General features: G+C 41.2%; 1 protein-coding gene across 1 annotated transcript; it reads left to right on the top strand.

Moving 5' to 3' along the window:
* The first annotated feature begins 6,968 nt into the window (after positions 1-6,968).
* Positions 6,969-8,955, top strand: LOC138208272 (GTPase IMAP family member 8-like). The gene is given in 2 exon segments (XM_069166037.1): positions 6,969-8,801; positions 8,803-8,955. Coding segments are annotated over 2 exon segments (1,986 nt in total).
* The last annotated feature ends 7,010 nt before the right edge of the window (positions 8,956-15,965 follow it).

Raw genomic sequence — 15,965 nt, 5'->3', positions numbered from 1 at the left:
TCCGACTCCACAAACATCAAGCAGTCAAACTGTCGGTGACAAACAGTTTCCGGTGAGCCCTTCAAAATAAAAGCCCCCCTGTGTTTATCCAGCTGGCGTCTTTTAACATGAAGCAGCAGCAGGAGGAAATGTTGGGTTGTCATGCAGAGTGAACACTCAAATTATTAGAATCATAATAATTATATAATTCAGCTCTGAAAAGTCAGACTGCGACACGAACAACAGTAAAAGGTTCAAAATATCAAGAATTTGATTTTAGAAAAATGCGACAACACAAATCAAAGAAGAAATAACTTCATGAAAATCTGAAAGAAAAATAACTTTTAAATCTCCCTAAAACTGAATCCTGAAGCAGTGAAACATGAAAAAACAACGTGATGAATCTGAACTGTGTTTTAATACAATAAACAAAACAAATGAACAACAGGACTTCATCAATACTTCCAGGTGGAGTCAGAAAAAAATGAGAAGACGACCTGAAGTAGAAATGAAGATTTAAACATCTAAAATTCAGCAGGTGAGTGAAACAACTGGTGGATTAAAGGTGGATTTATGGAGTTTAATGATGTCGCCGATAGATTGTGAGAATAATGTAACTTTATGAACCAGTAAATGAAGGATTTCTGTTCATTCAAACATTATTGAGAAAACAAACCGTCTGAAACAGCAGCTTCATTTTACAACGGAAATATGATCAGTTCTGTTTCCGACTTTAATCTGAGACGTGTCGTGTTTGTAACTCGGATTAAATTCACATCAGACTTGTTTTTACTTTTAGTTTTCTTCATATCTGATTTCAGTCTAAAGGTCCATCAACTGTAGCAGCCATTTCCTTTTTTTTACAAAGTGTTTCTCTGCAGACCTGTGACTCCACCTGTCAGCTATGGGTGTAGTCAGCTGATAGAAAATACACTCGGAGGCCTATTGTAGAAAATGTGATGCGAGTTTGAAGAAGAGGTTTTGTTTGAATAACTGAGACCGTCAGACAGGAAGTTTGGATGATAAAAGGTGATAAATGGAGGTGTTGAGGAAACTTTAAGGCGCTGCAAGAAAATCTGAAGTTCCAGCAGCTTCCAGGAAGCTGATGACAGAACAGATAGTCTGCAGCCGGTATTCAGGCTTTTTAACAAGCTGTGAAGTCTGATTTCATTCTTAAACTCAGGCAACAAGTCATGTTAAAAACCTGCAACAGCTTCATGTCAGGTATTCATTTCAAATATATCAAACAGGAATAAATCATTCCCATGAAACCGTTGATCTGGGATCATTAACTTACATCGAGTGTGACGCTGCGGTTTCATATTTCAGTATATCTGGACTTTAAACCACATGTTCAACCATTTGTGACCAAAACAAGTCTTCAGTTACACGTTAATATATTGCGGTTGCCAATATGACGACAAAACAGGAAGTCTACAAGACTTGAAGCACATGAGGGGAAACGAGCTCCGAATATAGAAATGCAACAAAAACAAGGAGAGTGACGGTTTTCTGTCGGGGAACAACAGTATGCTGTATCTCATGTTCAATAACCATGAATCAGATCAGGTCCCTGAGTTAAAGTCATGCAAAACTGCAGGATTGGTTTTTCGGCCACCAGGGGGCAGAAGAGTACAACAGCAAGCTGATAAAACAGCACTGAAATATTAACAACACACATAAACCTGATCTCTTTTTCATTTAAAGTATTAAAAGGATGAATTACTTTTTCTAAAGGCGGTGCTGATTCAAGCAATATTATGATTTTACTACAAGTTACCAACTAAATGAAATATGTAAATTAAATGTTTTCATGAACAAAGATATCTGATGAATAAAGATATCTGATGAACAAAGATATCTGATGAACAAAGATATCTGATGAACAAAGATATCTGATGAATTAAGATATCTGATGAACTAAGATATCTGATGAATTAAGATATCTGATGAACTAAGATATCTGATGAACAAAGATATCTGATGAACAAAGATATCTGATAATCAAAGATATCCATGGTCTCTCTGTCAGACCCATCACACTGCTGCCCCCTGGTGGCTACAATAATCATAACGAAGTTGCACCTTAATTCAACTGAGGGGGTTTAATCTGATCAGTGGTTATTAAACATAATTAATACAGCATACTAATATGTAAATGAGGAATTTGACTGAACGATGAATTATGAAAAGAAATACATCAGATTTTTGTCATATCAAAATTTTAAATTCACAACTAGCTGACAAACAGCCCTGAGATATTATCACTATGTAAACCTGATTTATTTTTAACGTAACGCATACAGATATAAATGAATGATTAATTTTACTCTTTCAAAACAATGTGGGGGGCACAGTGGTGCAGTGGTTAGCATGGTTGCTTCACAGCAAAAAGGTTCTGCGTTCAAATCCGGGCCTGGGCCGTTCTGTGTGGAGTTTGCATGTTCTCCGTGTGCCTGCGTGCGTTCTCTCGGTTCTCCAGCTTCCTCCCACCATCCAGAAACATGCACCTCAGGTTAACTGGTGGTTCTACAAATGTGCCTGAGGTGTGAATGAGAGCATGGATGGTCTTTGTTTCCGTCTGTCTCTATGTGGCCCTGTGATTAACTGGTGATCTGTCCAGGTGAATCCTGCCTTTTCCCAAAGTGAGCTGGGATAGGCTCCGCCCCCCATGACCCTGTTCAGGATAAAGCAGAAATATATAATGGATGGTTGGATGGAAAAACAAAGTGTGTGTTGCTGAGTCTGTAATAAGAATTCAGAGTAAACACCATCTAACTATTTTCTGTTTTACATCCCTGCAGTTTGTCTCCAGATAAATTAGTGTCTGAGGTTTCCAGCAGAGTGTCGTCATGGCGACTGCAACACCTGGTGAGTCCGGTCATATTTTATTACTCTGAGTTAAACAAAGTCCTCTATCACAGCTGACATATTATTTAACATGAATAATTTTGTCCTCTGACAAAAAGTAGAATAACACGTTCACAATATCATGATCTGTTAGAGATTATATCTAAATTAATTACCAAATTAATTAGTTAATAAAATAGTTTCCTCTTTCTCGTGCAGAATTATCATCTCTGAAAAACTCTTAACCTGAACACAGTCTCTCTGTAGCTGCCAGCTAACTAAATAACAACAACAACAACATCAGGAGGATCATCCACTCCTTGCCCACAAAAAAGGTCTTTCTGTACAATCCTGCTCCAAACATGACAATTACTACTGAACTTGGATTATGGCCTGATCATTCAACTTGTAGTTTAGAAGCACATCTGTCAAAACTCAAATAGATGTTGATGCAAAGAAGCTTTAAGTTCTTCGATGTGGATGCTTCAAACAACTTACAACCAGTTATGGTCTTGAATAATAGACTGAGAAGATAATAATCATTTCATCCTGTTAGAAATTTGTGACATTTTTTCATAACTAATGTAAGAGTTAGAGAGTTATGTACAGTAACCTTTGTCCACCAAATTCTTATCACTTCATACTGAACTGGATGTCAGTGCATAATTTAAAGAAAGCTATCACGTTCAAGAGGATGGGAATGACGGATATGCAAATTTGAGGTCATATCGACCTTGACCTCTGACCTCTGACCATCAAAATATAATATCTTCATCTTTGAGTCGAAGTGAATGTTTGTACCAAATTTGAAGAAAATCCCTCGAGGTGTTCCTGAGATATTGCGTTCACAAAAATGGGACAGATGTGAGATCACAGTGACTGTGACCTCTGACCTCTGACCACCAAACTCTAGGCACTTTATTCTTAAAGTTATTTATTCCTCTTTCTCAAGGCAGATATTACATTCCTAAGAATGGAAACCAACAAAACCAAATCACTTAATCCTTCAGGCCAAGTGAACATTTGTACCAAGTATGAAGACATTTCCTCTGAGCATTTACCAGATATCGTGCTCACAAGCGGGTCAACGTGAGCTCGACTGCTCTTCCTCAAAGACCCGATGTGTGAGACACCAACCGAATCTCAGTTTCATGAACGGAATTTACAGAGTTGAATTTTCAGTGACATTTAAATGCAGCTTCACGGACAATTAATTCAAATTCATAACTAAACATTCAGTTTCAAGTTTATTGAAATTCAGTTTCAAACTAAAAATTCAATTTCAAATGATGGTTTTCAAATTCAAATTCGGAAATCAATTATTCAAGTTGAGCAATTCAGATTCACATAAAACTTCAGGTTCTGCTGACACATCATTTCTGCCCATAGATATCTAACAACAGGTTTATTTGTATTTCAAATAACAACATGGCTATGATATTTAAATCAATGTTGATAATGTTGTGGGACATTCCCAGACTAGATCATTTTAGAAATAACTGTTTAATTTATTGATTTTATGAATTCATTTCTATGTCTGTGTGTTAACAGTTCCAGATGTGAAGCCGTTGAAGCACAGCCACAGCTTTGAACTTCTGCCACCTGACAGTGAGTTTAACTGGATTCTGTCTGATCGATGTTTTAATGAGACGTCGGCCGTTATTTAAGCATCTGAAAATCATTCTGTGGAATTAAACTTTACAGTCGTTGTGTTGGATGTAATCAACCAGTTTACAGCGTATATATCAAAATACAAAACTGAAGTTTCAGGAATATACACTGCTCAAATAAATAAAGGGAACACCTAAACAACACAATGTAACTCCAATCAATCTCACTTCTGTGAAATCAAGCTGTCCAGTTTGGATCAACACTGATTGTGGATCAGTTTCACCTGCTGTTGTACAAATGGAACAAACAGGTGGAAATGAGGCAATTATCAAGACAACCCTATAAAGGAACGGTTCTGCAGGTGGTGACCACAGACCGTTTCTCTGTCCTCGTCCTTTCTGGATGATTGTTGGTCCCTTTTGCATTTTGCCAGTGTCCTCACCACTAGAGGGAGCATGAGGTGTCTCCAACCCACAGAAGTTGTTCAGGTAGTGCAGCTCATCCAGGATGGCACATCAATGCACGCTGTGGCAAGAAGGTTTGCTGTGTCTGTCAGCACAGTGTCAAGAGGACGGAGGACATACCGGGAGACGGGCCGGTCCAACCGGAGACGTGGAGGGGGCTGTAGGAGGACAACAACCCAGCAGCGGGACCACTATCACAAGGACAGATACAGGAGATCATTCCTGCCCACTGCAATAAGACTTTACAATAACTCACCTCTGACAAAATCCATCACAGTACAATAACACTGTTGACTGTGTTTCTTGGTTTGTTTGTATATTATATATATAGATATATACTGTACTGTGTATATATATATAGATATATATATATATATATCTATATATATATATAGAGAGAGAGATATATATATATATATATATATAGATATATACATATATATATGTTGACTGTGTTTCTTGGTTGGTTGTATATAATATATATAGATATATAATGTACTGTATATACTGTGCATTTATATTTTATATTTATATTTTTTACTGCTAGTTACTGCTGTTTTATTTTATTGCTTTTCTATTATTATATTATTCTATTCTATTCTATTATTTTATTCTATTGTTTCTATTATTATCTTATTGCTTCTGTATGCTGCTGTAGCGAAAAAATTTCCCCTCAGGGATTAATAAAGTAAATACCTACCTACCTACCTACCTATCTGCTCCTTTGTGCAAGGAGGAGCGCTGCCAGAGCCCTACAAAATGACCTCCAGCAGGCCACTAATGTGCATGTTTCTGCTCAAACTGTCAGAAACAGACTCCATGAGGGCGGTACGAGGACCCGACGTCCACAAGTGGGGTCTGTGCTTACAGCCCAACACCGTGCGGGGCGACTGGACTTTACCGGAGAACACCGAGATCGGCAGCTTCTCCGTCGGCGCCCTGTGGTCTTCACGGACGAGAGCAGGTTCACACTGAGCACATGTGACAGACGTGACGGAGTCTGGAGACGCCGTGGAGAACGTTCTGCTGCCTGCAACATCCTCCAGCGGGACCGGTTCGGCGGCGGGTCAGCGACGGTCTGGGGAGGCGTTTCTTTGGAGGGCAGCGCAGCCCTCCGTGTGCTAGCCAGAGGTACCCTGAGTGCCATCAGGTCCCGGGATGAGATCCTCAGACCCATTGAAGACCATCTGCTGGTGCAGCGGGTCCTGGGTTCTTCTGATGCAGGACAATGCTCGGCCTCATGTGGCTGGAGTGTGTCAGCAGTTCCTGCACGATGAAGGCGTCGATGCTCCGGACCGGCCCGCCCGTCCCCCAGACCTGAATCCAATCCAGCACATCCGGGACATCGCGTCTCGTTCCGTCCTCCGACGCCACGTCCACCGCAGACAGTCCGGGAGTGGACCGATGCTTTGATCCGGGTCTGGGAGGAGATCCCTCAGGAGAACATCCGTGGTCTCATCAGGAGCATGCCCAGGCGTTGTAGGGAGTGATACAGGCACGTGGAGGACACACACACTACTGAGACTCATTTGGACTTGTCTTCAGGAATCTCCACAGAAGTTGGATCAGCCTGTGATCTAATTTTTCCACTTTTATTTGGAGTATGATTCTGAATCCAGACCTCCATGGATAATGATTTTGATTTCCATTGATCATTCTTATGTTATTTTGTTCTCAACACATTCCACTATGTAATGAATCAAGATTTGAACTGGAATATTTCATTCATTGAGATCTAGGATGTGTTGTTTAAGTGTTCCCTTTACCTTTTTTGAGCGGTGTAATTTATATCATTTTAATGTATGGTAATTCCTGATTTGTGTTTATCCGCCCCATTTAAATGTTGACACATACAAATATATAATTTATTGTCCAGTGTCAGAGCTGAGGGTCGTTCTGCTGGGGGACAGCTTGTCTCTGAGGACAGAAGTGATGAACTTCATACTTCAAAAGCCTGTTTTCCATGAAGCATCTCCCCCCTGGCTGAGAGACAGCTGCCCATTGAAGGACCAACAAATAACCGTCATAAACACCTCAGATCTGCGGTTTCCCACCGCAGACAAAATGAAAGGTTTTCTACAAGAATGTGTGAGACTCTCTGCTCCTGGACCTCATGTGTTCCTGCTGCTTCTGCAGCCTGAAGACTTCACCGAGGAACACAAACAGAAGCTCTGCAGAGTTCTAGAAAACTACAGCGATCGATGGTTCCATCATTCTCTGGTTCTGATATCGCCACCCAGAGATGGTAGGATGGAGTATATGAACCATCCACCTCTCAAAGGCCTGATCCAACGGTGCAGATACAGATACGTGTGGAAGAAGAACCTCAAACGTTCAGAGCTGTTGACACGTTTGGGTCAAACTGTGAAGGTGAACAACGGAGAACATCTGAGCTGTGACATGTTTAAGGATGAAGACGTTGGTTTAATCATGACACCGTCGCCTGAAGAGAAGAAACCCTCGTTGAACCTGGTTGTTTGTGGGAGGAGAGGAGCGGGGAAGACTTCAGCCATCGAGGCCATTTTAGGAGAGACGGAGCTTCGTTCAGTCTCCGACTCATCGAAGTGTGTTCAACATCAGGGAGAGGTGTGTGGACGTCGGGTTTCCCTGGTGGATCTGCCCGCCTTGTATGGAAAACCTCCGGAGGAGGTGATGGAGGAATCACTCAGCTGTGTCTCCCTCTGTGGTCCTGAGGGCGTCCACGTCTTCATCCTGGTCCTACCTGTGGGTCCCCTCACTGATGAAGACAAGGGAGAGCTGAAGACCCTCCAGAACACATTCAGCTCTCGAGTCAACGACTTCACCCTGATTCTGTTCACCGTGGAGTCAGATCCTAAACATCCAGATGTTCTTAACTTCATAACAAAAGACAAAGACATCCAGGATCTCTGTCAGAGCTGTGGAGGGAGAAACCTTGTTGTCAACATCAGAGACAAACAGCAGATCCAAGAAATGTTGGAGACTGTGGAAAGGATGGAAGTTAAGGGAACCCGATGCTTCACGAAGGAGATGTTCATCAAGGTTCAGATGGAGAAAGGTACAAAACTTGAAGCTGACCTGCAGGATGTGAAGCAGAAGTCTGAGATGGGAGGTAACGATGAAAATCAGAGCAGAGAGCCTCTCAGGATGGTTCTGATCGGGAAGACTGGCAACGGGAAGAGCGCGACTGGAAACACCATTTTAGGCAAAAAACATTTCAACCCCCGAATCGTCCCGAAGCCGGCGACCACATCCTGTGAGAAAGCAGCCAGAGAGATGGACGGCCGGTCTGTCGCCGTGGTCAACATGCCCGCACTGTTCGATAAGAGGCTGTCCGAGGAGGACTTCCAACAGGAGGTTAGAAAATGCATCAGCATGTTGTCTCCGGGACCTCACGTCTTCTTACTGGTGCTGCAGATCGGCAACTTTGCAGAAGAGGAAAGAGACTCCGTGGAACAGATGAAGAAGTATTTGGGAGAGAAGTCATCGGATTTCACCGTCATTATTTTCACCAGAGGAGACGAGCTGGACGATCGGACGATCGAGAGCTACGTCCAAGACTGTCCGGACTTTGTTCAGAAACTCATGCGTGACTGTGGAGGGAGATACCAGGTCTTCAACAACAAAGATACATCCAACCGCACGCAGGTCAGTGAGCTGCTGACCAAGATCGACACCATGCTGAGAGGAAACTACAGCAGCTGCTACACAACTGAGATGATGGACGACACAAAGGAATCCACACAAACACAGGTGGAGAGGATGTTGGAGGAGAAGGAAGACCAGATGAGGAGGAGGGAGGAGGAGCTCAAGAGAAAACACGAGAAGGAAGGGAAAGTTCTGAGAGGACAAATAGAGCTAAGAGACAAGCAGCTGAAGGAGAAAGAGGAATACTTGAAGAAGGAGAGAGAGGACATGAAGAGAGAGAGAGGACATGAAGAGAGAGAGAGAGGACAAAGAGAGAGAGGAAGAGGACAAGAGACGGAGAAAACAAGACGACGCTCAGCGACTGGACTGGAGAAAGAACCCAGTCCGGGGTTCAGCGGAAACCGTGTCATTCAGGCGGGCCTGATTGGAAAAATATTGAAATAAAGTCATGTATTTAGGATTCGAGTCTGTGGCTGCTGGGTCCTTCCGTGGTCGGTGCATTCTGTTATGTGGTGGGGTGTTTTTCCAGGACCCAAATGCAAGCTCACAGACTCAAGGTTTTCAAGTTCCAAAAATACAGTCTTTATTGTCCAAAAAACAAACAAAAAACTACAAACCAAAATGTGGCACCGAGCGTGTCCACTTTACGTCCAGTCGGGAGGGCAACTCGACCGACAGCTCCAGGGGGACACGGGTAACAGGGCAGCCGGCAGACCAGCTGAAGGGACGGCGTCAACAATCTTCCAAGCCGGGAGGGCAACTCCACCGACTGATGATTTTGACGGGGGATATCCACAGGAGACACAGAGGCCGGAGGAACGGGAACAGGTACAGGACTGACGGGGAGCAGACGGAAGACTGACGGGGAGCAGACAGAGGACGGACGGGTGGCTAAACAAAAATGCACCGACAACCAGAGTTGTGCAGGGGCAGGTTACATATAGTCTGGGGAGGTGATCAGGGAGATGCAGCACACCTGCAGGTGGTGATCAGGGGTGAGTGGCTGCATCTGCTGGGACTGGTGAGGGGCGTGGCCACGGGAGGTGAGTGTCGTGGCCACAGACAAAGACAGGGGACACAGGAGGAGAGGTGATTGGGGGCAAAACGGAGGACAAAACTGAACTCCTGACACGATGGACAGATCATTAAACAGAGAGATGTCTACATTTACAGTTTACTCACACGACTACAAATATTGCATGTAGGGTTATATATATACATACATATATATATATATATATATATATATATACATATATATATATATATATATATATATATACATACATATATATATATATATATATATATTCTATTTTTTTTCACCAATTACTGGCAATCTTTTTTTTTTTTTACTGTAAGTTACTTTTCAATTCTCCTATGAATTTCACTGGAAGTATTTTACAGTGTACTTTTTTTTATAATTTTCTTTCACCTCTCATGTATCATGATAATTAATTAATTGAAGATACATTTAACAACAATATTAAGGCATTTCTAGCGTCCTCAAAAACAAATCCTCTAAGTGCTGCACCACAGAAAGGATTTGAACCTCTTTCCTGTGTTTCCTCTTTCATCAACAGATACCTTCAGAAAATGACATATTCTCCTGCTAGTTTATTACAGTGAAAAAGAATGAAGTCATCTTTGTGTATGAAAATTCGAACATTATTAAATACAGCATTGACTTGGTCTTTGCAAATGATTTAGTTTTTTATAAGGAGCCATAGAGATATATGCCCCAGTGTCTGTCATTTTTTTTAACAGTATTCTTTACTTAGTAAAACGATGATTTGATATAAAATATGGCATTAACAGACAAAACTCTGTGTAAGTGTTCATGGCTAGAGAGATATATGCTCCACTGTCTGTCAAAAAGTGTTTATGACTTGATTGAATGATTTGACCCCCTAAGCCCCGCCCCCTATCATGACTTGACTTTGATGAATGAATTATGATGTAATAAACTATTTAATTACCATGGGAAAGGAAGTATTTTTTTGATCCATTGATCTTAGTGATCTGATGACGTGGAATAAACTGTGTAATTACAGCGGGAAAGGAAGGAAGAAGGAAGGAAGGACCCTTTGATCTTAGCTGACCTTTGCCCCCATACAGACTTCCCCTGATGACGTAACCCCAGAGGTAGAGTTTAAGGTGAACCAATGAGAGTGGAGTAGGTCGGCTTTATACGGCGCGAATGGATTCATACGGTGAAAATGAAGTCGTGGCTCTAAGCATCGCCATGACAACAGGTAACTAAAAACTTAAACCATCCAAGTCTCTGATTATCTAATCTATTGTCCCAGAATCAAACAATGTCCATGCAAACGCTGTTTATCAAACATTTAGGGTATCGTGTCAGACAGTCAGCCTTCAACCACAGAGCACACAGATCTTTGGAAGTCACCAAGTTCATGACAGCAGTCCAAGCACAACTGGAACATATTGAGGTAGCAACAGCACTGATATTCAACTTTCCAGCCTCTTTCCAGTTCAGCTTCACTGGACTCTCCACAAGTCTTCTGTCTCTAGTTTTCTTATCTTACCTTGAAACCCTTACCACAGAGATTTACACCTGAAACAGCAAACATTTCAACAGTTATTGGGTTTAAAATCTTCACTTGGTCACAGTTGTACTTATACTTTAAATGGACAGTAATGGAAATATGTGACCGTTGTCCATCGTGGAAGATGAACAGCTGAGCAACAGCAATATTTAAAGAGACTCTGATACTAAACATGGTGTTCTTCTTCTGGAGTGACAACAAAGTGATCAAAGAAGACTTGTTTACAAAAAGGGATATTTTTCTTAGTGACATATAGAGATTGCTGGATTTGATCCTATTTGCTCCGAGCTAATCAACAAGGTCATTTGTTATCGTGACGTTACAAATTGTATAGATTGTCACTAAATGTTCATCTGTAAGATGATTTAAGCCTTTTTAATGTTTTACAGGAGTTATTTGAACTATTTTAGCGCCTCCATCTGAGGCAGCGTTCTCCGTATCCAAGTGAGATTAGAACAAATAACTGGCCTTTATTGTGTGAATGCTGATTCAGCATTTACACTATTGACATCCTGTTTCTGACTTCTTCCACGTTTGTTTTGGTCACTAACTACTTCTGCATACTCTCCGAGTTCAACCATTCACATTTGAAATTGTTCAACTCTTTCAGGACTTTTATGCTGACATTCAACTTTTTTCAATCATTGATCATTTTCTAAATATTAAGCCTTTTTGAACATGTTTTGAACATTTGAGTGAATGAGGAGATTCTTCAACTCCTCTCAAACTTTCTGTCGTTGTCACAACAGCAGCCAGACATCATCTCTCAGATTCCTCATGTTTCCGTGTTTCTTTGTCTGATTATTTGTGTAACGTGTCGAGCCGTCCTCTCCTGAGTGGCAGCTCCGCCTCACCTGATCCTGATCACAAGGAACAAAACTGTAATCAGTGTTCTCATCAGCTTCTCCTTCTGAAATGATCTGGTCCTTCAACTACTCTGTGCCAAATGAAGTCACGCCAGGTGGAAGTTTCAGTCTCTGTGTAACTTGCTTAACTTGTTTTTTAGTTTCTTCCTGGATTGAAACCTGTTCAGTCATCAGCTCCTGTCTGCCTCACCTCATATGTGTCTTTTGTTAAGTTTGATTATAAAATTAATTTCTTTTTGTTAAACCTCTGGTGTGCTTCGTCTTTGCTGCGGCCAAGAACCGGTTCATAACACAAAATATACTAAAATAATATAAAATGATGGTCAAAACATTTCAATATTTTAGTTTTTGTTATTAACAGCAACATAATTCTTCATAATACTTGTAGGTAAGATTGGAGGGATATAATTTAGAGGAAGGGATTTCATTTCCAAAACTTCTTTGTCATTCAGACTATCAGTAGTTGTAAAGCTAATCCTTTCCTTCCAGCGTCCTTTCTCCATTAGTCACATGTATATATATATATATATAGATGTATGAATATACAAAAACCCAAACACACATGTGCATGTATGACTAAAACTAAAATGTTGAAAAAGAAATTAATTTTATAATCAAACTTAACAAAAGACACATATGAGGTGAGGCAGACAGGAGCTGATGACTGAACAGGTTTCAATCCAGGAAGAAACTAAAAAACAAGTTAAGCAAGTTACACAGAGACTGAAACTTCCACCTGGCGTGACTTCATTTGGCACAGAGTAGTTGAAGGACCAGATCATTTCAGAAGGAGAAGCTGATGAGAACACTGATTACAGTTTTGTTCCTTGTGATCAGGATCAGGTGAGGCGGAGCTGCCACTCAGGAGAGGACGGCTCGACACGTTACACAAATAATCAGACAAAGAAACACGGAAACATGAGGAATCTGAGAGATGATGTCTGGCTGCTGTTGTGACAACGACAGAAAGTTTGAGAGGAGTTGAAGAATCTCCTCATTCACTCAAATGTTCAAAACATGTTCAAAAAGGCTTAATATTTAGAAAATGATCAATGATTGAAAAAAGTTGAATGTCAGCATAAAAGTCCTGAAAGAGTTGAACAATTTCAAATGTGAATGGTTGAACTCGGAGAGTATGCAGAAGTAGTTAGTGACCAAAACAAACGTGGAAGAAGTCAGAAACAGGATGTCAATAGTGTAAATGCTGAATCAGCATTCACACAATAAAGGCCAGTTATTTGTTCTAATCTCACTTGGATACGGAGAACGCTGCCTCAGATGGAGGCGCTAAAATAGTTCAAATAACTCCTGTAAAACATTAAAAAGGCTTAAATCATCTTACAGATGAACATTTAGTGACAATCTATACAATTTGTAACGTCACGATAACAAATGACCTTGTTGATTAGCTCGGAGCAAATAGGATCAAATCCAGCAATCTCTATATGTCACTAAGAAAAATATCCCTTTTTGTAAACAAGTCTTCTTTGATCACTTTGTTGTCACTCCAGAAGAAGAACACCATGTTTAGTATCAGAGTCTCTTTAAATATTGCTGTTGCTCAGCTGTTCGTCTTCCACGATGGACAACGGTCACAAAGATGAAACCTCTTCAGCAGAAAGCTAAAAGATCAGAAGAACAGGTAACAGGTGCAGCACTCTGTCACCGCTAACATGAAGGAAACACATGCTGCCTGGCCGGCTGCTGCTGCTTCTTCATTTGGATTAGAAATCTAGTTACTAAAGGAAACATTGAATAGGACGTCCTCACCGTCCACTACGTCTTTTAGCCTGTCTGTCCCAAAGCGAGATGAGACAGGAAACAGGAAACAGAACGCGGAGACCTGCAACGAGCCGACGAGGAGACGTTCAGGTTGAAAGAAGAACAAAGTCCAACGTTGTTGAGAAGCGGAGACGTGACGAGCGAGACGAGAAGCAGGTTGAAGGTTCACTTCTGTTTCTGTGCTCACTGGAAACATCTTCATTTCAGATTTAAGCAGCCTTTTTCAGCCGTTACTACATTTGATCTGATTCCATAAAGATGGACGAGGTCTGTGTTTGGTTTTGTCATTTGAAAAGGTCACTTATTGAAAAGAGATTCTCTTCAACCATATGAGTGACCTGCAGAGGGATCCTGAAGATATAATATGAACAGGACCCCCTGTTTCATGTTGGTGGTTGAAGGTGAGTAACACTGATGTCAAAAGTGTTTTAGCTTTAGCCGGCTCAGTACAGGTCTGTACCGGCAGCACAACTCTGGGTTCTCATGTCCTGAAGAACTTTCTCTCTCCTCATCATCTCAACCTCAGAGCTTCATGTTTGAGTAGAGACGACAAAAGAAGTCTGACTGTGCAGAAAATGCAACTGGATGAAGCTCAAAAGACGGTCGGGATGAAAAAGCTCGTTTTCAACGTGATTTGAGGTCCGACTGTTTCCATTTATATGGATGGTTTGGTAAAACATCAAATCAAGGAGGAGGGAGAAGTCAGGAGACATTTCAGTGTCTGAATTTAGAGTCGGTGCTTACAGCTGTTTCTAGGAAGCAGTACGTACCATACAAATTCAGTCTGTATCAAAGTATTAAAAGTACCAGCAGAAGGGATTTTTAAATGTATTTGTGGTGAGCACTACTTATTTCTAGAAGTGTAGAGCCATACAGCTGAAAAATACATTTCAAAGGAAATATATATCAGTTTTAAATGTCTTCAGTGTTCTACAGGGTAGAAATAAAGGCGAAAGTTCAGGAACCCTTGAATGACTTGGTGTTCTTCTACATTACAGTTTACTGACAAAGACCACGACATGCATTTAGAAGCTTCTAGAAAAACAAGTAAGAGAACAGTAAGAAAACATGCAAAATGAATTATCATCTATATCTCCACAAATATTCATTCAAACGCTACAAAATTTGACACAGACGTTGTTTGAATATTAGATGTCACGCGTGTTCAAAAAGGTTCAGTTTGGTCATGCGGTGAGCCCGCAGTGATATTAAATATCTTCCTGAAATGTGGACTGTGTGCACAACATTTTCTATTTCTCCAAACGTTTGCTCAAAATTCACCAAAATATTTGGAGATACAGCCGACATCATCCGGATGAGATGTGAACTTTTTCACAATTTGATCACCGACATTTTGACTGTTAGAAGCGTTTTAAGTTGGACAACAATAACTACTCCAGATTTCCAGAATGAAAGACACCCAACACATATGAGCTGCAACTATAGACTCACTGCTGATTTCCTGCTCTGCAGCTCCTTCCTTCTCTGCAGCCGTCAGTTCTCATTAAAATCAGCTTGTAGAGACTCTCAATTCAATCTGTCGGGTTCAAGTCTCTGCATGCTGATTTTCATTCTGTATTCAGATGGAACAAACCATTCTCTAAGGAGGGGGATCACACTTATTGTTCTTCTTCTGCATGTTTTCTGATAATTAGCACAGGACACCAGAAGATGTCCCAACATGCATCAGGAGACAGTCCCACGTCCAGGTGTCCCCTGAGGCTCATAAATAGCACAGAGCTCCGCAGCAGGTCCCGACTCAGCAGCAGCACGACGTCACGTCACCGACTGCAGCTTCAAACTAACGTGAAATCGAAATAAAATGTTCTTCTGAGCTCGTTGACTTTTCAGAGATACGTGAACAGAACCGATACAAACACACGATGATCTTATCCAAAATTGATGAGATTTACAGTGTTGAAGTAAAGCAAGAAAAACTACGTGGAGGACGAAGAATTGAAATGATTTAGATCATTTACATTTCTACTTGCTGGAAATGATTTTTCTAAATGAAACCAACCAACAGTCTGAATCCAACCGTTCACTGTGAGGAAGGATGATCCAGAATATTGGGGAATGTTTTGAATTAAAATGCAGTCAGAGTTGAAAGTAATGAGGCTCCGCCCTCCTCCATCAGGAACATTTACCTGCTGCTTTGTTGGGCGGAGCTTTTACCTGCAGATCCTCCGACTCCACAAACATCAAGCAGTCAAACT

Source organism: Embiotoca jacksoni, unplaced genomic scaffold (genome assembly GCF_022577435.1).
Source record: "Embiotoca jacksoni isolate LCO1_2020_lvr unplaced genomic scaffold, fEmbJac1.0.p SCAF_37, whole genome shotgun sequence".
Taxonomy (NCBI): domain Eukaryota; kingdom Metazoa; phylum Chordata; class Actinopteri; family Embiotocidae; genus Embiotoca; species Embiotoca jacksoni.
Note: the sequence above shows the minus strand (reverse complement) of the source record. Positions and strands in the feature narration are given on the sequence as shown.